Source organism: Phascolarctos cinereus, unplaced genomic scaffold (assembly GCF_003287225.1).
Source record: "Phascolarctos cinereus isolate Bilbo 61053 unplaced genomic scaffold, phaCin_HiC Scaffold_5;HRSCAF=322, whole genome shotgun sequence".
NCBI classification, from domain to species: Eukaryota; Metazoa; Chordata; class Mammalia; order Diprotodontia; family Phascolarctidae; genus Phascolarctos; species Phascolarctos cinereus.
Window position 1 is genome coordinate 276897192 of NW_027555958.1, and position 26647 is coordinate 276923838.

The 26647-nt window shown below is 36.9% G+C and overlaps 1 protein-coding gene across 1 annotated transcript in view; it reads left to right on the forward strand.

Annotated features, from left to right (window-relative positions):
* The window catches only part of CEP112 (centrosomal protein 112), a 460933-nt gene that overhangs the window by 425511 nt on the left and 8775 nt on the right, over positions 1-26647 (forward strand). Inside the window, 1 exon segment of the mRNA XM_021000956.2 lies at positions 25256-25357. Coding sequence (XP_020856615.1) covers positions 25256-25357 — 102 coding nt within the window.

Below are 26647 nucleotides of genomic sequence, written 5' to 3' on the forward strand. Positions count from 1 at the left end.
CACCCTCATACCAATATTTCTATTAGTGTGTATAGTTTCACCATTTCCCCAGTCATGAAGGCACAAAACCCTGAAATAATCTTTTATTCTTCTCTCCCTTGCCATCCCTGCCCCATCTAATCAATAGTCAATTCCTATTGATTCTACCTTTCTAGAATCTCTTACATACACCTCCTCTATTCTCACTGAAGCTATTCTAGGTCATGTGCTCATAACTTTTTGACTAGACTTTCAAATAGCTCCTAACTGGTCTTCCTGCTTATACTTTTCCCCCTCTCCATTTCATCCTTCAAACTGCTGCCTACATTATCTTCCCAATGTAACATGTCTGACCAGTTCATTTTGCTACTAAAAAAAACCTTTCATGTTTCCCTGTTGCTTTTCAAATAAAATGCAGAAAGCTTAACTTGACATTTGAGGACTTCCACAATGTGGCTCCAACCCATTTTTCCATTCATCTTATACTACTCCCTTTACCCACTCTATGTCCTAGCCACAGATCCTTGATTTCATCCCTCTTTACTTTTGTATACATTGTCTTCCATTCTTATAATGGGAGACATCTTCAACATCTGCACCTCCTAAAATTCAGGCCATCCTTCATGGGCAAGCTTAGAAGTCATCTCTTCCATGAAGCCTTCATGGATCCCCTGAGTTAAAAGTGATCCCTCAAGAATAAAACATTCTCCATTATTGGTGGAGTTGTGAAATCAAACCATTTTGGAGAGCAATTTGGAACTATGCCCACAGGTCTATAAAAATGTGCATACCCTTTGACCCATCAATAACACTTCTAGGGCTGTATCCCAAAAAGATCATAAAAATGGGGAAAGGACCCACATGTACAAAAATATTTATAGCAGCTCTTTTTGTGGTAGCAAAGAATTAGAAATTGAGGGGATGCTCATCAATTGAGGAATGGCTGAACAAGTTGTGGTATATGAATGTAATGGAATACCATTGTGCCATAAGAAATGATGAGCAGGCAGATTTCAGAAACACCTGGAAAGACTTGTATGGACTGATGCTAAGTTAAATGAGCAGAATGTTGTACACAGTAACAGCCACATTGTATGATGACTAACTTTGATAGACTTAGCCCTTCTCAGCAATGCAAGGATCTAAGACATCTCCAAAAGGCTCATGATGGAAAATGTTATCCGCATCCAAAGAAAGAACTATGGAGTTGGAATGCAGATTGAAGCATACTATTTACTTTTTTTTCCTTCAGTTTTGTTTTGTTTCCCTCTATCTTGTGGTTCCTCCTATTGGTTCTAATTCTTCACATGACTAATGTGAAAATATGTTTAATAGGAATGTATATGTAGAGCCTATATCAGATTGTATGCTGTCTTGGGGAGGGAGGGGGAGAAAAATTTAAAACTCAAAAGTTTATGGAAGTGATTGTTGATAAATCAAAATAAATTAATAAAAAATTAAAAACAAAAAACAAGAATAAAACAGTCCCTGCCCTTAAGGAGCTTACATCCTACAGGGAGAAAGAATGTGAACACAGATTAAGTTAAAACAAAATAATTTCTGGGGAAAAGAGCAATAGCCACTGGGGGCAGAAGGGGGGGCATCAAGCCAGGCCTTACGCCAGGCCTCACGTAGGGGATGGCCCTTGAGCTTAGCCTTTGAAGGAAGCTAGGGATTCTAAGAGGTGTGCAGAAAGTTCGTCTATACATGAAGGACAACTTGTGCAAAGATATGGAGATAGAATTTGTGATGTTGTCTATGAAGAACAGCAAATCCACCAGTTTGGCTGCAGTGTAGGGTGTGTGAATGAGAATAATGTGCAATAAGCTAAGAAGACAGTCTAGAACCAGATTGTGAAGGATTTCAAAGGCCAAATAGGAGTTTATTTTTTATGTGAAAGCCAGTAGGGAACTGCTAAAACTTTTTGAGCAGAGTACTAATATGATCAGACTCAGACTATCTACCTTGAAAGTTGTTTGGAGGATGGATTGGAGAAGGAAGAGACTGAAAGCAAGGTTACTAATTGGGCTACTGTAATAATGCAAATGAGAAGTGGTGAGGATCAGAATTAGGAAGATGGAAACATCCACTAAGCAGCTGGGCATGCAGGACAAGAGCTCATATAAACCTTCCCCATCTGGTTTCTCTATATACTCCCATATACTCCTTCCCACCACTTCCACTACTAAAGTAAAAGTTTCTTGAGGACAAGTACTGTGTATTATTTCACTTTTGTCTTTCCAGTGCCTGTTATAATGCTTCACAATAAAGTAGATAGTTAATAATGTCTGTTGAATCAAATTGGTCTTTCCAGTAAAGTAAAAGATGACAATGCTTTTTTTTTTTAAGGCAATTGGGGTTAAGTGACTTGCCCAGGGTCACACAGCTAGTAAGTGTCAAGTGTTTGGTCTGAGGCCGGATTTGAACTCAGGTCCTCCTGACATCAGGGCCAGTGCTCTATCCACTGTGCCACCTAGCTGCCCCAAAAGATGACAATGCTGAAAATTAAGGAGGCCAGGGTTAGGATTGGGCTTAGAAGCCTATTGGATATAGGAAAGGTTTGGAACATCTTTTATTTAGTTGTAGTAGCAAGGTAACAAGAAGAGAAAACTAGAAAATGCCAAATAGTGGTGTGTATCCAGTTGTAACAATCATACTAGTACTTTAAGGTTTGTAAGGAACTTTATATATACATACACATGTCATCTGATATAGTCTTTGAAACAACACGGTGAGGCATGTGTTATTGTTACCTCCACTTTACAGATGAGGAAACTAAGACTCACAGAAGTTAAATAACCTTAGATCTAGAGCTGAAGCCATCAAATCAAATCCCCTTGTTTTACACAGAAGGAAAGTGAGAGCCAGGAAGGCTGTGACTTGTAGGTCACATCACTAGTAGTCTCAGTCCTTTGACATTAAAGCTAGTGTTCTTTCTACTATGCCATACCGTCTCATTTGTCTAATGTCAGCAGCCAGAAAGTATCTGAGGCAAGATTCAACATCAGGTCTTGCTGATGGCACATCCAGGACTCTGTCTACTATGCCATAGAGTTATTTGCAACTCATAATTATTTGAAGTTATTTGAAGTGTTATTTGCAATTTGTAATAAACAAATTGGCATCATAGTTTTGTACTCTTCTTCATTCACTCAGCAAATATTTATTAAGCGTGTACAATATACCACTACATAATATACTATGTGGTAGGGATAAAATAATGAATAAAACCTGGTCTTTGTCCCCAAGAAACTTTATAATCTAGTTGTAGAATAAAAGATATGAATAGACAAATATAATGCAAACTATAGTATGGTAAATGCATAGAAGGAATATGAAGTTCTGTATAAGTAGATGAAGGAGAAATAGGAGAGTGCTCACAGAACAAGCAGCTGGGGAATGAGAGTGGAGAAGGCAAATGGGGAGGCTTCCCCACTCAAGGGCATAGCCAGTAAATGTCAGATTCAGTTCTTGAATAGATCTTCTTGACAAGGCTAATACTCTTTCCACTACACTGTGGTGCTCCTCCTATGGGGCAGTAGGAAGGTTTAGCAACAGCAAGCAGTTTGCCTTTCTCCCACCACTGAGAAGATATTCTCAATACAAGAAGAAAATAGGCGCAATCACAGGCTTCTAAGAGAAGTACATCTTAGTGGGAAGACAGAAATAGAGAAAAAAAGTGAAGGGTCACTAAAGATTTTAATCATTCAAATAAACATTTCCATTAACAGATATTTCCACTCTGGATTATGAGAACAATCAATTTCTTCATTTCTTGAATTTTGATTACCATTTAACTTCATTATTTCATACGATGATATTTGCAATGAGCTTTGCTTTATTTTTCTATTAATAGTTTCCTATGGAGAGAATATAAATAATTCTACAATTTCCAAACTGAGATGCAGAGCCATAATTCCAGTAAAGCAGAACGAATATGAGAGCTTAATGTTTACTCCAAAACCTTTCTTACATAGAGTCAGGAGGCTAGCTCAACTAAAAGACTTTCTTAAGGTTAAAGAAATGCTAGCAGAACAGAAAACGTGAAACTGCCTCTGTTCTTGAAAACCTGAAGTCCCTTCTAAGGGCTGAAGAATTAAAGTTTTAAATATCTCCCTCTGCAGGAGAAAGAGGGGATGAAACAGCTGTGGGTCATAGATTGTAGGGCTGCACAGTAAAACCCAAACACCCTTTGATGGCAACCCCTGTGGTGGAAAACAAAACAAATGTGAGCCCTTCCCAAATAGTGCCTAATAGCCACAAGCCGCTTGTTAAGAGTTTGTTTTTAACTTTTAAAGGGGGTTATGTAGATGTTCACTGTGATCTGTTTTAATCTCATGGGTCAATAAACCTGGAAGATAACTTCAAACCAGTATCAGCATATGCTGTTTCTCATAACGTTAAAGGAAACAGCTGGGCTCTGATTTTCTTTCCCCTATTAAACTTTTGGGAAATGCACTTGGAAATAATATATGAACAGTGTATGTTCAAGATTGGTGAAGAGAAAAGGAAAAATAACTTACCAGACTGTAAGCTGCTTAAAGGCTTGGGGAAGTGTCTTATTTTCTTTGTATTGCCACTAGTACCGAGCATAATGCATTGAGTAAAGCAAGCATACAAGGCTCTGAACATAGTAGAGAGCTGTAGGGATAATACACCATAGCTGGAGTCAGAAAGCCAAAGTTTGAATCTTGCCTCTCATTTACTACCGGTGGCTCACCTCAGTTTCTTTCTCAAAAAAAAAAAACAAAAAAGGCAGGGAGGATTGAACTAGATTATAGCTAAGGTCCTTTGCAATTCTAAATCCTGTGATCCTATGAAATGTTTGTTGATTGACTAAATGTGTGATGTAAACTTCAGAAGACAGAGACTATGTTTCCTTTTCTCAGTCTTCATTCTCCTTGATGTCTCTGCAGCCTTTGTCGTTGTTGATGGCTCTCTCCTTGATACTCTCTTCTCTCTAGGTTTCTGGAACTCCGTTCTCTCCTGTTATATTCCTCCCTGACTACTCCTTCTCAGTACCTTTGCTGGATCTTCATCTAGGTCACCCTCATTAACCAATGGTGTCCTGCAGGTCTCTGTCCTGAGCTCTCATCTCCACTCCATCTGTCATATTTCACTTAGCTCCCACAGATGTGATTATTATCTCTGTACTGATGGTTCTCAAATCTACTATCCAGGCCTAACCTCTGTGCTGACCTAAAGTATTATATGTCCAACTATCTATCAGACATTTCAAACCGGACATCCAGGAGACATTTTAAATTCAACATGTACAAAAGTGAACTTCCCTTCCAAACTCCTGTGTTACTGGCAAGGGTACCACTGTCATCTCAATCCCCTAGGCTCACAGCCTAGGCATCGTCTTCAACTCCTCCCTATCTCTCACCACCGTGCCCCACTCATACCCAATCTCTTGTTAAGACCTGTTGATTTCACTCTCAAATATACCCCCTTCACTCCTCTGATACTGCCACCCCCCTAGTGTAGGGCAGTGGTAGAATCTTTTTTTTTTTTGGTGAGGCAATCAGAGTTAAGTGACTTTCCCAGGGTCACACAGCTAGTAAGTGTCATGTATCTGAGACTGGATTTGAACTCACATCCTCCTGACTCCAAGGCCAGAGCTTTATCCACTGCACCACCTAGCTGCCCCTATGGTAGAATCTTAATTTGGTTTAAAACCCTTTGTAACCTACCCCCCACATCTTTCCAGTCTTCTTATACAACACTCTGCTCTTCCTCATGTACTCTTCAGTGTAACACTGGTTGTTTTGTTTGTTTGTTTGTTTGTTTTACTGTTCCACAAACAAGATACTTTATCTCTCAACTCTGGAAATTTTCTCTGGCTATCCCCAATGACTGAAATGTTCTCCTTCCTCATCTCTACCTACTGGCTTCCCCAGATTCCTTCAGGTCCCCTCCAAAAAAGTCCCTAAAATTCCACCTTCTACAGAAAGCTTTTCCCACTCCTTAATTCTAGTGCCTTCTCTCTATTGACTATCTCCAATTTATCCTGTATACAGCTTGTTTGTATGTAATTGCTTGCATGTTGTTTCCCCCATTAGATCAGGAGTTTCTTGAGGGTACAGACTGTCTTTTGCCTTTCTTTGTACCTCTAGAACTTAGCATAGTGTTTGGAGCAAGCACTTATTGAGTAAATGTTTATTAACCAACTTACTGATGTGTATTTTTTATGTCAATTACACCATTGTAGGCAGACAATATATTTTTAACATATGATAGATAAATAAACTTTACTGTAAAATTGAGCTGTGCTTTTTATAAGATTTTTAAAATAATTTTAAAAGATAGTTTTAGAGCTAGGAAGACTCTTAGAGGTCTTCAAGTTCAACCCCCTTATTTTACAAATGTAGAAAATGAGTTCCAGAAAGATTAAGAGATTTACACAAGGTCACATAGTAAGTAGGAGAGGCAGGATTTGAACCAATCAACATCCCCTAACTCCAAATCCAGCTCTCTTCCCACTGTCCCAAAGGAGGTGAAACTATGTGGATTGGCACCATATAGTCCTTCAAGTTTACAGGTATTGTTTATATTCTTCTCCTCTTCTTTTTTCTCTGTCATCAGTTCTTTTACAGACAGCATCATAATGTATATCCACATTTCAATACATTTTTAATATTAAAGAATTACCTTAAAACAAAATAAAATCTTCCCTGGATTTCATATAATCTTTATCTTAAGTGTTCAAAAATATCTAGGGAATAGTTTTTATCAAGAATGAACTAAGGGGCAGCTGGGTGATGCAATGGATAGAGCACCAGCCCTGAAGTCAGGAGGACCTGAGGTCAAATCCGGCCTCAGACCAAATACTTGACACTTGCTAGCTGTGTGACCCTGGGCAAGTCACTTAACTCCAATTGCCTAAAAATAAAAAAAATAAAAAAAAGAATGAACTAAGACATTCCCCAAAGTTCATACTGGTAAATGAATGGACAAATGAATGAATGAGCCACTGAACCATATATATGGATCCCTAAAGGCCACATATTAACTTAGAAAACCATCTGGTAGCATTGTCTGTTCTGTTGTATTATTATTTACTTTATTAAATATTTCCCAATTACAGTTTACTCTTGTTGGACACTCTTGGGAATGTTATAGACAGCAGTTTGACAGCTCTGATCTAGCAACACTTTCATTTTGAAGCTGAGGAAATAAAGGCCCAGGAACGATGGTGATTTGCCTGAGGTCCAGTCAAACCCAAGCCCTCTAACTACAAATCTACCACTCTTTTCTCCACTCCATACTGCCTCCCAGAAAATGAACCCAAATTGGCCAATGAAAAAGCATCCTACAGACTCCTCAGAACATGAGACAACAACAGGAAAATCCAAGATGGTGCAAAAGAGAAATAAGATTTTTAAAAGGAGAAACTATGAATGAAATTAGATAGAATTAGTTCTCTCAGCACAGAATTTAAAAACACAAAGGGCAGAGTTTTTAATAAATGAATACACAATGGAGACACTCTTTAAATTATTACTGGTACTTTATAATCTGGAAGGCCTTCCTTGAGTCCATAATTGACATTCTTCTCTGGTACAAGGGATCATATTCCTTGAAGCTGCCTCTCTCCTTGTGTAATTGCCTTTCGGCATCTGTTTATCCTTGGTGTATCACTTTTCTCCTGGCTGGTTGTGTCAAATCCCACTGGTCCCATCTCTCTGATCCCAGGGTGATGTTCTATCTGCTACTGGTCCAGTTTCACTGGTCCTTGGGTGTTGGAGTAAAGGAGGGAGCATGAGAAAGAAACTACTTTCTCATGCATGGTGCGCACTCGCGCACACACACACACATATACACACATGCCAAGATTGATTCCTTCTCAAGGCCTAAAGCTCCAGCTTAGAAATCCTCAATTCTAAAACTTGGAACTTTCTATTGATGGACTGGTAATTGTTTGTATGTTTTCTTCCTCATCACTTTAGGTGATCCATGAGAGCAGAGACTGTTTTTTGCCTTTCTTTATATCCCCATCACTTAGCACAGTGCCTGGCACGTGACAGGTGCTTAATAAATTCTAATTAACTGACCGACTACTCTTACTAAATATCAACCTAGGAGTATATCTAATTCTTATATTTCCTATGTTGCATCTACTCCTATTTAGCATCCAATGGCCAAAGCCTTATAATCCTCTCAAATTAATTACAAATTTAGTAGCATGCTAATCACAATAAGAAGGCAGTACTTTGTAAAGCTAGGCAAAATAATAAAATTCATTTGGAAAAACAAAAGTTCCAGATTATCGAGGGAAATTATGGAGGAATCATGTAAGAATGAAAGGAGAATAGCACTTCCACATATCAAATTATAAAGCATCAATTTTTGGAACTATTTTGTACTTGATGTAAGATAGAAAAGTAGATCAGTGGAACAGACTAGATGATTTAAAAAACAACTCAATAACCTCATCTTCAATAAATCTCAGAGTATAAATTACTTAGGAAAGTAATCACTTTTTGATAAGAACTGCTAGGACAATTGGAAATGATTTAGCGTAAATTAATTTCATACTGAAATCTTATGTCGTATACCACAGTAAACTCAAAGTAATTATGTAACCAATATGTCAATTAAACAAAAAAACTTAAAATTGAGAAGCAGATCAAGTACCTTATCACAGCTTTCAGTAAGAGGAGAATTCTTACCAAACATAGGACAAAAGAGATCACAAAAATAAAATAGGGAATTTTGATTACATGAAATTGAAAAGCTTTTTCATTAATAAACTTAGTGTGCTTTGCTGGTTATGAAGTGAAAACTCAGAGTTGTTTTGATTTATTTTTGACTTATTAGTTATTTGGAACATCCTTTCTTATGGTTGTTTGTAGCTTTCAGTTCTTCCTTGGAGAACACTTTGTACATTTCCTCAAGCACTTTTACATTGGAAACTGGTTCTTTCTCATATATTTGTGTTACTTCCCTATATATTTTAGCTATCAGGCCTTTATCATAATTTTTGATGCAGTTTTTTCCCCTAATACATCAAGTAACTCTGATAACAAAAGACAAACATAATAAATGTTCAAGGAATTGTGAACAAAAACACTAATATGCTAGTGGTATGATGATATGAATTAAAATTATTTTGGAAAGCTATTTGAAATTATGCAAAAAATTTATGTCCATACTTTATAACTTTATAACCCAGAGATCTGAAAGAAAAATCCCATATTGGACCATATTGTCTCAGAGACTACTTAGGATTCTTTTAAGTGGCACAGTGGATAGGGTACAGGGCCTGGAATCAGAAAGATCTAGTTCAAATCTGACCTGAGACACTTAATAGCTCTGTGACTCTGGGCAGGTCACTTAACCCTGTTTGCCTCAGTTTCCTCATCTGTAAAATGAACTGGAGATGGCAAATCACTCTGATCTATTTGCCAAGAAAACCCCCAGTGGGGTCATGAAAAGTCAAACAATACTGAAAACCACAACAAAAGATTCTTTTATTTACATTCTTAAATTCAAGTCCCCAAAGCATTATGGAAAAGTTCTCTCCATGGAAAGATAACCACTAAATGAGTTGGACAAATTGGTTTTACTTATTTTGATTAATATATGTACTGTTAGTTACTTCATTTAATTTACTTAAATACTCAATTACTTAATAGAGAGGAGAAAAGATCTTACTCTGATTCCTATACCACACAGTGGAAATCACTTAAGTTCCCTGAAATATGTAAGAGGGAAGATATTACAGCCTAACATCTCATTCATAATGCCAAAAACAATCTTAATATCTATCATTCTGGGGGAAAAAAAACCTTACAATTTCTTCTTATATCTGAGGTCATTATTAATATGGGCTTCTACTTTGCTTGAGTTTAGGTTTGGGTTGCTTGGATGTAGTCTCCATGGCGATACCAGACCATTCCATAGAAGAATATTTGTCAAGCTGAACTTAATGTGGCCTACTTTTAAATGGAACTCCACCAATCAGCCTTTAGATTATATAATCTGTGACCAAGAGTATTTATGCCAATATACAAATATATTGATATCACATTTCAAAGAAAATATCAAATGTTTAGTAAATCACTCATCTATTCATTCTAACCAGCACAAAAAGTATTTTGGTCAAAATAGCTAGACATACTCTTAACAAGAATTTGGTTATCAGACATAAACAATCAAGTTGTTTACATGCTTAGGTTCTTGAACTACATTTATCATTAAAAATTCAAAATGAGTCACAAGTCAAGAGTAATTCTATGACAGTCCACACTCTGCTCACTAAAGCACATCATAGCAGGTCACAGCAAGTCAGGGTTGTTTCAGATCAAAGATTACCTGACCCAAAAGTGGGTACCAAGATAACCTTTTACCATCCAAGAAAAACATAGAGGTATTCAGAAATTAATTGTTACAGGGCCAGGGACCTGGCCATGGTACTCTGCAAACAGGAATTTCTTCCTATAAGATCTCTCTCATCAAACTACTATAACTGTGGCTAAAGATAGTTTATGAGTATTCCCAACAGACCAATTGAAAATGTCAGGTCAAAACCAATCACTCCAAAAATATCTGGTGTAATTCAGAAATCCAGACACTTTCTCTACATTGTACCACTTACTGGATACCTACATTCATTTCCCCCTAAACACACACACACACACACACACACACACACACACACACACACACACACTCTTTTTTAGTTTTCTTTTGGGTTATCTTCCTTCTCCCATTAAATTATAACCTGCTTGAGGGGATTCTTTCTTTTCTGTGTTTGTGTCCCCAGTGCTTAGCATAGTTCCTGGTACATAGTAGGAGCTTAATAAATATTTATTGACTAACTATGGAAAAGCATACTGGAATATTTCTATTTATGTGTGTATGTAGCATTTATGTATGATGTGTATAGCATCACATCATATATGTGTGTGTAGAGCTATATTTATAGTTCTATACAGGTGTATGAGATCTGAGAAGGCTAAAACAAATAGTCTTTGCCGACTTATTTGACTTTTAAAGTATATATTGCTATATCTCCTTATACCTCAAAGTAACAGGTTCAACTCTTTTAGTAGTTTCTGTTCTATCTCACTGAAAATTTGTGTAATGCTTCTTAAATGAACAATAATTTTTGTCATCATGCCTGTGGTGAATCCCTGTCACAAGAGTTTATTTTGGAAAAAAAAATCTATACACTAATTTGAATGTGTTCTAGAAATGAGCTTATCTCAGTCACTTTTAGAATACAAATCTTGCGTATTACCTTCCTTATAACCTCAGTTTTTCCTCTTCATAAACTTGAAAATCTGTAATTTTTTTAATTGAAGGATCCTTCTTTTATTTGCACTGCATACATATAAAAGGTCATGAATTGTCAGTGGATGTTTGCCAGGGTGTTTGGGGTTTTTTCCCTTGGATAAGGGCCTGGGCTCTATCTTCCTATTGGTTGAAGGTAGGGAGATTTATGCACAAAATTCCTGTCATTGTTAATTAAAGCTGCTTAATAAATCCTCTGTGTATCAGTGAGACAGTAACCTTCTTTGTACTATTTTCTGTTTTGTGTAAAATCTCTGATAAAATGAGGGGTTTTTTTAAGCAAAGATAATTGTTTCTTTTAGGGAGAATGTAATTCTGCAGTTTATTAAGCATGTAAGAGCTAGAGCTCTTAGTTTGTCTGATTTGAAAAAAAATTGTCTCAACATTATTAGAAATTCCTAACCAAATCAAATATTTTGAAAATAAATCTAAGTGGATGCTAGTTTCTTGCATGTATATGGGAAATTCTCATTTAATGAAGCCAGCCACTTAACTGAGAGGCAGCTTGGGGTAATGGACAGAGAATAGACCTTTGAGTCAGGAACTCCTCTGTTGAAGTCTTACCTCTGACACTTGCTGGCCATGTGACCCTAGCCAAATAGCTTAAACTTTCAGTGCTCCCAGGCCATTACAATGCAAATTGCTGAGCAGGTATGGACTGTATTGGTTGAGGGAGTTTCTGGAGCTCTTTAGGCTGAGATCACAATTCCAGACAAAAACAAATAGCTTAATTCATTAATTCCCAGTGTCTAGCACAATATCTAACACATACTAGGTGTATAAATGATTATTGATTGTTCATTGATTGGAGCTCCGAAAAATAAATCTAATTCTGTAGTTTCATAGCATAGGAAGCTTCTTCTGCTAATGCAAATTTAGTTCTGCAATTTATAGTCTTCAAGAGTTACCTGGCTGCACTGAGAAGTTAAGTGACTTGTTAAGGGCCACATAGCCAGGATCTGTGTAAGGTGGCATTTCCTGACTCTGAGGCTGGCACACTATCTGTTACATTAAACTGCTGGTCACTATAGCTCTTCAAATATTTTAAGAGTTTTCTCTTGTTTTTTAAGTTACATTTTTTTCAATTAACAAGCATACAATAGTCATTATATTAGCCGTAGCTCTTGCAACTTTCCAAGTTGTTTGTCTTCATAATATTTTTTATTGTATAAATTGTTCTCTTAAGTTTTGCTCATTTCATTCTTCATCAGTTTATAAAAGTCTTCAGTATTCATTTTTACTGTATTAATGTTGTAGTATAAAGTGTTCTGATTCTGCTTACTTCATTCTGCATTGTTTCTGTAAATCTTTCCTTTTCTCTTTGAAATCACCTATTTACTCTTTTCTTACAGCGTAATAGTGTGCCATCAACCACAGTTTATTCATTCTTACTCAATTTGTGGGCATCCTCTTAGTTTCCAATTTTTTGCCACCACAAAAAAAGAGCTGCTGTTAACATTTTCATACTTGTAGGACCTCTTCCTGTTTCTTTGATGTCTTTGGGATATAAGTCTAGTAGTGGTTTCACTGAGTAAGAGGATAAGCACAGTTAAGTTACTTTTGGACCTACCCTTTCGGGCACAGTTCTATATTGCTTCCCAGAGTGGTAGACCAGTTCACAGCTTCATCAAGTATATTACTGTCCCTATTTTCCTGTAACCTCTCCAACATTTATCATTTTTGTTTTACTTGGCTCTGTTTACTCACTTGCCACTGTACCCCAAGGACCATAGGACCTTTCTACATGACTTTTATTTGAAATGTAGGAGATATTTTCTCTTATTCTTCACTTGGCAACTTCCATACCATCATTTAATGTTCTCCTAGATCTATTCACTTCACTTTGCCTCAATTCATGTAAGTCTTTCCAGGTTTTTCCAAAATCATCCTGCCTTGTCATTTCTTATAGCACAATAGTATTCCATTACAACCATATACCACAAATTGTTCAGCCATCCCCAATAGATGGGCATTCTCTCAATTTTGGAGTATTTTTAAAATTTGACTGCTGATAACTTGGGTTTCTTCCCTTTAAAATGACTTGTTCATTATCTTTGATCATTTGTTAATTGGGTGATGGTTTTTATTTGTGTAAATTCAAATCAATTCCTTATATATTTTGGAAATCAGCCCTTTCCTTAAAGACATTTTTCATACACACATCAGTATTTCTATCACTGATATTAACCACAAAACTCTTAAGGCCTTATAGGACCTACATTAGATTGGTCACATAGTAACACTAATCAGAGGCAATTGAATAAAAGGTAGCCTTTTCTCCTTCCCCTATCTCCTTGACCTCTCTGAAGCATTTGATATTTTTGAATCTACCCTCTTCTTTTGGAAAAAATCTCCTCTCTTGGTTTCCATGACTTTACAATGTTCTGCTTCTCATCCTCTCTCTGTACTTATTTTCCAATGTCTTTTTCTGGTTCTCTTTTCTGACCACTAAATGCTGACATTCCCCAATTCTTAATTCTTGGCCTTTTTTCTCTTCCTACTCTTTGCCCTTCAGAAAACTCATCCATCGTCATGGATTCAAATATCATCTCTTTGTGAATGACTCCAGATTGATAACTCTTGTCTTATCCTCTTAACACCAGCTACAATTCCATATTTACAGTTCTACTTGGATATCCCACTATAACCTCAAACTCAATATGTTTGAAACCAAACTTTCCCCATCCACTTAGAATAGTTCCCCTTCCAACTCAGTGACACCAATTTCTTCATCTTCACTTGAAATCTTAGAATCTTCTTTGACCCATTCCTCTCCTTTTTCTCCCATTTCTCATCAGTAATAGAATGTCATGGAGTTTTCCTTTTACATATCCTCTTATCTCTTCCTTCCTCTCTACATTCTCATTGCCACCACCCTCATCCAGGTATGCCCTCAAAATCTCATATATAGATTACAACAGCCTCCTCACTGGCCCCTGCAACTTCTGGGATTGCTCACCACCAGCCCCCCATGCTGCATGCCACTGCCAGATGAATTTTCCATATATTTCCTTAATTTTTCCCTATAATTAATCTGACTTTCTGAGTTTTCAAGGCCCTTCATTGTCCCTCAGTTATTATTTTTCCCAAAATAATAATCAAGCAGAGTTCATCCACAAAGCTCTTCATTTTCATACTTATTTCTTCTTTCATGTCTACATATTCTTCTCAACTAGAATGCCCTTCTATTTGCCCTCTATGTAAATCCTACCTATCCTTCAAGGCCCAGATCAAATTCCACTTTTCTTCATGAAGCCTTCCCTTACTATTCCAGCTATTAACTATCTCTCTTTCTCTCTCTCTCTCTCTAACCATCTCACTCTAACTACAAATTACTCATTGTTCCAACTACTGGTATTTCATATGTGTTAGGTTTGTCTCTTCAATTAAATTATAATCACTTTGAGGGAGGACATTATTTGTTCTACTTCTTTGTCTCCCATAGCGCTTTGAATAGTAGGAGTATATCTTGAGCATTTAAAAAATGTTTGTTAATTGGTTGATTCAATTCAATATACATTTCTTAACTATTGAATGCAAGGCATTGTAAGGGAGAACTAATTAATATGTGACCAGAAGCAGCAGTCTCCATGCTCTTAGAGTTGCCATGTTCTTATCACACAGAATCATTTTCTTAATTCCATAATATTTGTATCCACATTGTCTAAAATAGAACTGTCTGTAGTTCATGTCAGAATCATCAGGGTTAGAAGATGTTGCTTCAGGGAAGTGGGCAACCTATAAGAAAAAAAAAAGATAATTAGGAATTGGTACTGGAAGGATATTCTGAGGGAGGAAGAAAGTGGCTATTATTTTGGGAAGAAAGAGGCAGAAGTGATGAGGTCTTGCAGATACTGTGGATATATATTTCAATTAAAAAAAAAACACTGACAGTAAAGAAAAAAGACACCTAGAAGTGAGAACAGAGCAATGTCTGTTCCTTAAGTATGAAGCTCTAAGGTGGATCGCTTTTTCATCTTCTCAGCAGCCTCACACACCCACTGTGATCACCTCCCATCTTGCCTTATTTGAAGCTTCCTCATACATTTTCAACCCTGTGTACTGATTAAGGACTTGATTTTTATGTTTCAAGAAAGGTTTCTGAGTTGGTTTACTCTTGCCCTTCTTTAGACCATCTGATATTCATGTGCCTGAGATTGTAATTTACTAGTAATATATGTCCAGTATACATGAATGCATGTTTATATTATGCATAGCCAGTATTATTTGGATTTTTACATGATCCCTTTTTATAAGCCAAATTTTTCTAGGGGATATATGTCCTATTGTTTTTATAGTTTCTTTCTGAAGTTGAAATCACATCCAAGTAAGGAGGGAGAAATATACTGTTTAGATACAAGATATTAACTTATGCTTTAATGTTTTATATTTCAATTTAATATAAAAATTTCCATTTTCTTAATAACCACTTAAGGTACCAAGTCAGGGATAGAATTTTTAAGCTAAATATTTGAAAATTTGGCAGCTAGCATGATCCTGGGTTTTCTTGTTCACTACTCTTTTCCACTTGGCCTAAGAAGAGAGCTAGAAGTCTTGTCTGACCTATGTGTGATTTACCTTTTTGTGACAGTGAAGATTTGGAAATGCCCATGGCTAGATTGAAAGCATGCCAGCTTTAGGTAAAGCTTTAGGCTCACGTCATTGCCTTTATTTTGATGCCACCAGCATCTCTAGAAGGAAATGAGAATTTCTTTTCTTGCTGCTATCATTACACTTTTCCCTAAACCAGGTGCATGATATCCTTCAAGCCTCAGAGCTCTGCAGCTGTTTCATAAATCAACCACCACCCTTTCCCTTGAGTCCAAACACATTATCTAAATAACAGGCTTAACTCCCTTATGAAATAAAGTGGGTCTTATGAGCAATAATGAATTGGAGTCTACTGATAACCAGTGTAGTGAGCTAGGGAGCAAACGACTTTGAAAAGGAAAACTGCAGTTTTAACATTTATTAAAGGGAAAGAGAAAGATGAATATTAAAAAGGCTATTTAGAAATTTTGTGACTATTTTAACTTATTTTTTCATTTCATATTTTAGTATCAAAGCACACAAGATATGCTGCAGTGAGCCTTGCTTAAAATGAATCTTTCTTTGCAGTTGCTGTGGCAACATCTTTAATACCAGATAAAATGAAATTCCTTAGGAGAATAGAGTGAATCTTTTCTTTTGGTGCACATGCATGTCTGCGCATGCACGCGCACACACACACACACACACACACACACACACACACACACAACCATTTTTGTGTCCTTTTCTCCAGTACTTTTTTTACATTCTCTTTCAACATTGTCTCAAAATGTAGTCTGTTGCTTTGTGTTCAAAATATATCAATAATAGTTAGCATGTATATAGTACTTTAAGATTTGCAAAGTACTTTACATGTTATCTCATTGGATGTTCATAATAACCCTGTGAGGTAGGTTTTTTATTGTCCCCATTTTACAGATGAGGAAATTGAGGCCAAGAGAGGTTAAATGACTTGCTTACATACCTAGTAACTAAGGTAGGATTTGAATCTAAGTCTTCCTGACTCCAAATTCAGCCCTCTATATACTATGCCGTCATATTCTAAATATTTCAAATTCTGAAATGTACACCTAAATAATCTATTTGCTACACGCAAGTAGCTATGGACCTCCTCCAAAGAAACATCTCCTCTTTCACTTCTCCAGTGTCTTTGCATTTGATGGCTGCCTCCTCCTCCCTAGAATTTGCCTGTGGCTCTCTCCAACCTTCTTGTGTTCCTTTCATCCTGACCCCCAAACGCCAGATGTCCTCATGCTGCCTTTGACTGCCCAAAGCTCCCCACTGTGGTCTCAAATTACACCATGGTCCAAAATTACATCCAGCATCATCTTTTCTTTGCCACTTCCTTTATTTTGTCCATCTCATTCTCTTAATGTTAATCTCACAATCTGATTAAACCAACCTATATTAAAGTATAGAAAGCTGGTGTTTTCTTCTCTAACCCTTCCAAGAGTCTTTGACTATAAGTTCAAATTAATTGAATTAATTGACTTTTAGGAACGCAAAGGAAATGTTTTTGGCTGGGATCCTTCTTTTAAATCATATAACTCATTTTATTCCTCCCAAATATAGAGTTGGGGTGTGGGTGGAAGTGAGGAAAGAGTTCTGAGGCATAACTATCCCATCCGATCCCCACTTCTTAATGAAGGTGCCAACTCCCACAACAGGTAGAAACAAACTACCTCCCCCCACCCCTGCCATCTTAATATAACCTAACCCCACAATTCCAATGTCTTATTCTATCCAGACTTTCAGCACTGGGGCAAGAGCCCCTGTCAAGCTGGAGGTCCCTCAGATCCGCAGAGTTGTGGGAGCCTCCTGCCAGAGAAGCAGGAAAGTCTATGCCCTTCTGAAAGATTGTGTCTTCATATTTACTTGTGTCTGCTGCTCCAGTACACCCCAACTGGAGTCACACTTCAGAATGGCTTCAGAGCAGTTTTTTGCACCACTTAGCTGTCCCTTCCCCTCCTAAAAATTATCCTTGGAAATGCCTGATTATGTAAAAGTAATATTTCTTTCAGTTATTATATAAACTGCCTACCACGTACACATAATTATGTAGCATAATAGCAATTATATATATCATTAAATATTGGTCAAATTACTTTCACTGTAAATTTCATCTTTCAGTATCCAGAGCACTAAAGTCTATTCATATGTGCTTGTTATTCATAGTTACTTTAGTAACTTTTTAAACTGAGACAAAATGTTGCCATCAGTATTTTGCATTTGCAAGACAACTATCTAGAGTAAGGCATGAAATATGTGGCTATAGACCAGGACAAAACTAAATCAACAAGCATTTATCAAGCACCTACTATGTGCCAGGCACAGTGCTGGCCAATACAAAGAATGAAGCAATCCCTATTCTCAAAGAACTCATATTCTAATAGACAAGATAAGTACATATGTGAACACACACACACATATGCATGCACGCACACATTTTTATTATTGTTTAGTTGTTTCAGTCAAGTCTGACTCTTCATGACCCCATTTGAGGTTTTCTTGGCAAATATACTAGAGTGGTTTGCCATTTCCTTCTCCATCTCATTTTACAGATGAGGACACTGAAGCAAAGTGACTTGCTCAGAATCATAAAGCTAGTGTCTGAGGCCAGATTTGAACTCAAGAAAATGAGTCTTCCTGACTCTAGGCCTGGCACTCTATCCACTGCACCACCTAGCTGCAAGCAAACACAAACACACACACACACACACACACACACACATACACATACATACATGTATACATACATACATACCTAATATAGAGAGAATAAATACAAATAATTATAGATAGTCAAATACAAGGTAGTTAGGAAGAAAGGGCACTGGCAGTTAGTACCAAGAAACATTTTGTGTCAAAAGGTGTTGCTTGAGCTATATGTTAAAGAAAGGATTATAGGAGGTGGAGATGAGTAGACAAGTATCCAGGCATAGGGGGATATGCATGGAGACAAGAGACAGAATGTTGTCAGAAATAGAGGAAAGCCCCATTTGTCTGGACTACAGAGCACAGGAATAGGTGTGCTATATAAAGAGTCTGGAAACATAGATTGGGACCAGTCTATGTGAATTGTGAAGGACTAAACTGAAATTTGTGTTTTATCCTAAAGGCACTGGGAAGTCACTGGACACTGAACGATGGAATGACAGAGACAGATTTATGATTAAGGAAAGTCAGGTTGACAGCTGTATGGGAGATTGAGAGAGGCCATTTAAGAGGCTATTACAGTATTATAGGTGACAGTTGATAAGGGCCTGAACTAAAGTGGTGGCTGTTGAAAAAGAGAGAGCATGGGGGCAGCTTTGTGGCACAATGGATAGAGCAGCAGCCCTGGAGTTAGGAAGACCTGAGTTCAAATGTGGCCTCAGACACATAGCACTCACTAGCTATGTGACTCTGAGCAAGTCACTTAACCCCAATTGCCTCACCAAAAAAAAGGGAGACAGACAGACAGACAACATGTCTGATCCAAGAGATGTGAAGGTAGAAACATCAAGATTTGACAACTGATTGGATATGTAGCGTGAAGGAGAATGATGAGTTGAGGATAATGCCAAGGTTACAAAATTGGGAGACTGGGAAAATGATTGATGCCCTCAACAGAAATAGGGTAGTCTGGAAGAATAACACGTTTAGGGGGAAAAATAAGGAGTTTTGTTTTGGACTTGTTGAGTTCAGGATATTTCCAGAACAACTGTTTAAAATGTACTGTAGTCAGTTGGTTATGTGGGACTGTAGCTCAGGAGAGAAGCTGGGGTTGGATATATTGATCTGTGTACTATATCCACAGAGATAACAATTAAACCTATGGAAAGAGAGAGAGAAAGAGAAGAGAGAGAGAGAGAGAGAGAGAGAGAGAGAGAGAGAGAGAGAGAGAGAGAGTGAGAGACCATTAGAGAGCCTTGGAGTCACACTCACAGTGAGGGAGTATGATATGGATGAGAAGACTAAGGGAACCAAGAAAGAGCAGTGAGCTTTATAGAAGAACCAGGAAAGAGTAAACCCAGGAGAGATTGTATAGGAGGGGGTGGTCAATAGCATCAAATGCAGCAGAGAGGTCAAGAAGGAAGAGGACTGAGACAAATGTATATATTTGGTAATTAAGAGATCATTGGTTCCTTTGGAAAGAATGAGAGAGAAAATTGTAAGAAAACAGATGGTTGAGGATGATGAAAAATGCTACCTACCTCCAAGCAAGAGAACTGATGAACTCAGGGTGCAGATTGAAACATATTTTTCTCTTTTCTTTTTCTTGTTTTTTTTTAACATGGTTAATGCAAAAATATGTTTTGCCTGACTTCATATGTATGATGGATATTATATTTCTTGCCTTTTCAATGGGTAGGGGAGGGATAGAGGAAGGGAGAGAATTTGGAACTGAAAATAAAATATAATTTTAAATGGTTGAGGAGTAAAAGAAAGGAGAGTAATTGGAGGCAATAAGTATAAACAACTTTTTCTAGGAGAGATAAGGATGAGAAAGGAAAGACATAGAGGATGAGGGGATGGGAGAGTCTAGTGAAGGTTTTTTAAGGATGGGGAAAACTTGGACATGCTTGTAAGCAGTATAGAAGGAACAACTAGATAAAGAGAGGTTAAAGATTGAGTGGGGCGGGGATTATGAGGGGACAATCTGCTGAAGAAGACAGAAGAGCATGTAATCAAGAGAATGGGCTTAGCAAGGACAAGGACCACTTCATATCAGAGACTGGGGAAAAGGGGAGAGGAGGGGCGATGTCAAGGGATTATGAGATGAAAAGGAGGGAAAAAGAGAAGTCATAGCACATGTTCTCACTTTTCTCAGTAAAGCAAGAGGCTAGGTTCTCCATTGAATGTTTTGGGGGGAGAGGGAGCTGTTGGGAGATTTGAAAGAATTGGCCTCAGCATTACTTGAATAATGTTAGCAACGTGGTATTTATAATGCACTGTTTTCCACTGGATTATTTGGTGCATTGCAGAGACATTCTTATTGTGTAGCCTGCCATCCCATTCCCTTTATCAGTTTTAGAGGAGATGGAATAAGGTAGAAGTAGCAGTGACTTTGGTGAAGATAAAAGGATAGCATGTCTGTGTATAATGTGGTTGGAGAGCAGTAATGACAGATATGTTTTTAGGTGTGTATATTATGTGTGTGTCTGAGTGTTGTATGTATTTTTGTGTATGTGCATGCATGTATGTTTTGGGGGAGGGACAGAGAGAGAGAGAGGGAGGGAGTGAGGGGGAGAGAGAGAAAGAGAGAGAGAGAGAGAGAGAGACGTATAAAACTAACCAAGTGGGTAGAATGACATGCTGAATCCTCACCCCAATTGTCCCAGTTAAGACACAGGTAGGTCATAGACTGAAAAAGATCAGAAACCATTGTTCTAGCTAACTGTGTCTGCAGTATCCTCTTCCTTTTGCTGTTTCAGTGACTTAGACACATTTATATGGTTATTAACCACAAACATAGAAGTCAAAATAAATAGATTAGTGTCCATGATTCTGACAAGTAGACTTTCTTTCTACTTAGCATAATATTGTATTTTTTATAACATTAGAGTACATTTCAGAAACTCATACTTGAGATTCAGGATGGTACTTTTTTTTTTTTAGCTAGGCAGTGGGGTTAAGTGACTTGCCCAGGGTCACACAGATAGTAAGTGTTATGTGTCTGAGGCCGGATGTGAACTCAGGTCCTTCTGAATCCAGGGCTAGTACTCTATCCACTGCGCCACCTAGCTGCCCCCAGGATGGTATATTTTTGCCAATAAGCTTTTTTTTTTCATAGATAAGGACATTTTAAAATCTGTCCATATCACATTTTAAATCCAACTTTGGTTATGTGACAAATTAATCCTATTTGGCTTTTTTGTCACAGTTAGACTCACAAATTCATTATAACTTTTTTAAAAATGGAAGCATTTAGGTAGGAAAAAGAAATATATAAATCATTAGTAGATATTAAGACATCTATTTGGATATTTGTTTTAAAAAGGAGGGGATATGTTTTCTGGGGTCATGTTGGCTTTTACTAAAATGAAGACATATTTTTTTAATTTAATTTTATTATTATTATTTTTTTTTTGGTAAGAAAATTGGGGTTAAGTGACTTGCCTCAGAGTCACACAGCTAATGAGTGTTATGTGTCTGAGGCCAGATTTGAACTCAGGGCCTCCTGACTTCAGGACCGGTGCTCTATTCACTATACCACTTAGCTGCCTCAAATGAAGACATTTTTTAAAAATATAGAATAGTTCAAAATTTTAGATGTGGTGTTGATTTAAACTGAGTGACAAGAAGAAATCCAGGTTAGGGCTTGTGTACATTCAATTAAATGCTGCCCACAAGCTCTTATTTACAAATATATTTTAATCTTAAGTAACAATTTTCATTTCGTTTTAGTCAGCTGCCAGATGTTGCTATTGGAATTCAGTCCAAGAGACTGTGAGAAACGCCAATATGTATGTGAGCCAAAATATATTTCATTTACAAAGGCTTTGCATCAATGGGGAAAATATTTTTCATTACTTCATCTTTTCCCTTAGGAATAAAACATAAAATTATAACATAGCATCAAAAGCCACTTTGTTCAAGATTGGAAAATGATATCCTAGCATAGTTGACATAGGATTTTAATATGTAGCAAAGTGTTTCCTAAATACAGATTGCTTCACTAGTTCAAATCAATTTTTTTCAAGTAGAACCTTTGGGATTACCAGGTAGATTCAACTAATAGGTTTTTATTTTATTTTCTTTGGTAATTCCTGGGACTTGCCTCATATATACAATTGGATACATTTTCATGTATTCAGGAACACCTGTTTCCACGTATATCTAACAAATTGTTTATGTCAGAAACCTATAGTATTCAGGGCATTAGCATATGTTAAACCAATCAATCTGATCACAACTCAGTTCTGGAGATAGAGAGATGTAAAGACACAAAAAGAGTGAGGTGCTCACACAGATATCTGTCCACATCCATATTCATGCTCAGACATAAGCTCTTTAAAACTCATCCATCTACTCCCCTCCCCTTTTAGTTACTTCTACCCTTTATCTTAGAAGTGATTTCCAGCAGGGTGAGAAAGAGCCAACCATAGTTGAGGTCAAAGCTTGAAGAACTCAGCAATTACTCTGCTGACGACATACTTGCATTCTAGAGGCAAAGAACAGATGGGAGAGCTCTATTCAACACCTGTTTACAGAGGTCAGCAGTAGCCTTAACTTCCCATTTGCTTGGTAAATGGACTAGATAAATGTATATGTTCCCCTTTCCCAAAAGAAAAGGAATAGTCATGAGTATGCTTAGCATGTGGGGATTCCCTCTTCTTTTTTTTATTATTTAATTTAATTTTTTTTAATTTTTTCCATATGCTTTTGAGTTGAAAATCTTTCTCCCTTTTCCTCCCCCCTACCCTCCCCAAGACGGCACACATTCTGATATAGGCTTTACATTTACATACCCATTAAACATATTTTCACATTAGTGAAGTTGTAAGTAAAAATTAAAACCAATACGAGGAACCATCAGAAAGATGAAACAAAACTCAACAGAAGGTAAAAATAAGTGATAGCGATTCAACTTCCATAGTTCTTTCTTTGGATGTGAACAGCATTATCCATCCCGAGGCCTCTGGAAATGTCTTAGATCCTCATAATGCTGAGAAAGGTTCAGTTTAACAATCTTAGTCATTGCATAATGTTATTGTGTACAAAGTCCTCTTTGGTTCTGCTCACTTCACTCAGCATCAGACCATATAAGTCTTTCCAGATTTTTCTGAAGTCAGCCTGTTCATCATTTCTTATAGCACAATAGTATTCCATTACATTCATATACCACAACTTGCTCAGCCATTCCCCAGTTGATGGGCATCCTCTCAATTTCCAGTTCTTTGCCACCACAAAAAGAGCTGCTATGAATATTTTTGTACGTGTGGGTCCTTTTCCCATTTGTTTGACCTCTTTGGGATATAGCCCTAGAAGTGCTATTGCTGGATCAAAGGGTATGCACATTTTTGTAGCCCTTTGGGCATAATTCCAAATTGTTCTCCAAAATGGTTGATCATTTCACAACTCCACCAACAATGTATTAGTGTTCCAATTTTCCCACATCCTCTCCAACATTTATCATTTTCCTGTTTTGTCATGTTGCCCAATCTGATAGGTGTGATGTGGTACCTCAGAGTTGTTTTGATTTGCATTTCTCTAATCAATAATGATTTAGAGCATTTTTTCATATGACTATAGATGGTTTTAATTTCTTCATCTGAGAACTGTCTGTTCATATCCTTTGACCATTTATCAATTGGGGAGGGATTCCCTCTTCTTTATCATTGCAATGGTTCTTTTAGTCATGTCCTTGATCCTTGGTAGTGAGTGGGCTGAATTTTGGGATAATTTCCCCAAATTAGGGGACATGCCAGGGATTACCTTCCCCACCAAGGCACTGCTTCTGACAGTTGTAATAAACTGTTTAAGTAAAACGATATGGATAACAAGTACTATCACAGTACATATCAGTAACAGAGAGAATGCATAGGTTCTCAAAGTGGGCAATACTGCCCCCTGGAGGGAGCTGGAACAATGAGGGGGCAGTAGTAGCCCAGGATGCAACTGGGGGGCATTGGATAAAAATAAGGTGGCGGTGGAAGCATAAGGAAAGAAGCGAAGATATGAAAATTTTGAAAAGCCATTCCTGTATTTCATCTGTTGTGTAACAGAGTTAAAGTTATAGTGATTAGATTCTTCTCCAAATAAACACACAAAATGCAAGTTATAATAGATCAGTGGTCAAGTCTACTGATAGGTCTTAACAAGCAAGTGTTGGCAGGTGAGCATGGTGTACATCATCAGGGAGTCCAACATGCACTGGCAGGAATAGTGCATGTAATGACTTGTTTACAATACGATATTATACAATTACATGATACAATATTATGTCATTAAAATTTCAATGCAGGAAAAAACTCACAAATTTAAATAAATTATTAAATTTAAAGTGTTATTTTAAAAAATATTTTCTATTTTTTGAAATGATGCAAATTAAAAAAAAAACATTAAAGGGTTAAAGAAAATAGATTTCCAGGGGGGCACTGAGTAATTTCTTTTTTGAAAAGGGAGTGGTAAGCCAAATAAGTTTGAGAATTTCTCTTCTAGAGCCTTTCTGTTAAGTCAGAAGATGAAATCAAGTTTGCAAAGACTTTTATAGGTATACAAAAAATCGTTATCATAGACAATATCCCTCCCTAACAAGGTTTTTCCATCTTTGATATCTGTGTTTTGTTTCATTATATCTTGGTTGCCTGCTTTCTGACCACAGGTTAAAATATACTTTACCCTCTTCATAAATAGACTTTAAGGACAATTTTTATACTTCAAATAATCATTTTTATTATGTAAACTTAAAGAATAAACTTACTTTTTTCTGTTTCAGCTAACCTATATACGGCAAGAATATGAAACAAAACTCAAAGGTCTAATGCCAGCATCTCTAAGACAAGAGCTTGAAGACACCATTTCCTCTTTAAAATCCCAGGTAATTATTAAAATGTTGTTGTTTGTATACATCTTCTAGAGTATGTTCCTGGACTTCTCACAGCATAACTTTTTCAAAAAGAAACTTGCAAACAAGTTAAATGTGGCAAAGGGCAAGATACTGAATTGATGTCTGAAATAAATGTAGTCTCAACACTTTGAGCATTACATACTACCCTGGATCAAACATTTCTTCTTTTAGAGCTCCCATCTTACAAGTTCAAGAATTCATTCTCTGCATTTGTCTGCCTTAAAAATAGGAAAGTTCTGGATAATGTTTCTACCTTTATTCTTTAGAAAACACTGTAGTAAAGAAAGTACACTATTCATTTGCTCATTTTTCTCTTTCCCATAAAAAAAAATCTTTGGATGAAAAATTGGAAACTGAGGGGGTACCCATCAACTGGAGAATAGATGAACAAATGATATATATGACTGTAATGGAAATTATTGAACCATAAGAAAAAGGTGAAAAAGATGGTTCAGAAAGACCTTGGAAGAATTGATGCAGAGTAAAGTGAGAGAACCAGAAGTGTTGCTGGGGTGGGGAAGCTGCAACCTCGAGGCCACATGTGGCCCTCTAGGTCCTCATATGAAGCCTTTTGACTGAGTCCAAGTTTTACAGAATAAATCCTTTTATTAAGGGGATCTGTTGTGTGAAGTTTGAATTCAGTCAAAAGGCTGCACTTGAGGACCTAGAGGGCTTCCCCACCCCTGTCACTTTAGATGGTAACACTGTAAAGAAAAATTAACTTTGAAAGACTTAACTCTGATCAATGAAATGACCAACCATTACTATAAAAGACCAATGATGAAGCATGCTACTGGCCTGACAGAAAGGCAGGAGGGCTGCTCAAGGGAAGTTTGGAGATACACATTTTTTAACATGACCAATTTGTATCTGTTACCCTGTTGCAGTATCTTTTCTTAGTTATGAGGGATGATTTTTCCTTTTAATTGGTATTAGGAGTTGATTGGAGAGGTGGGAGGGATGTTTTAAAAGGATGGAGAACTAACAATAGCAATGCTAGAAAAAAAGAAAAGAGGTTCATTGTAGAATGTTTTTAAAAAACAAAAGAGAAAGAAGAGGTTTAAAAGGAGACATAAGCATAAAGCTCTGTTATTAACAAGTTGTATTTATTATATTCTTTTGAAAATGCAAGCTATACATAATAGAGATTTGTGCTTTCATGTACTATCTTTTCTGTTTATATATATATATATATATATATATATATATTTAGAGAGAGAGAGAAATACTCATGTTTGTTGATGATTCTCAAGTTTAGAA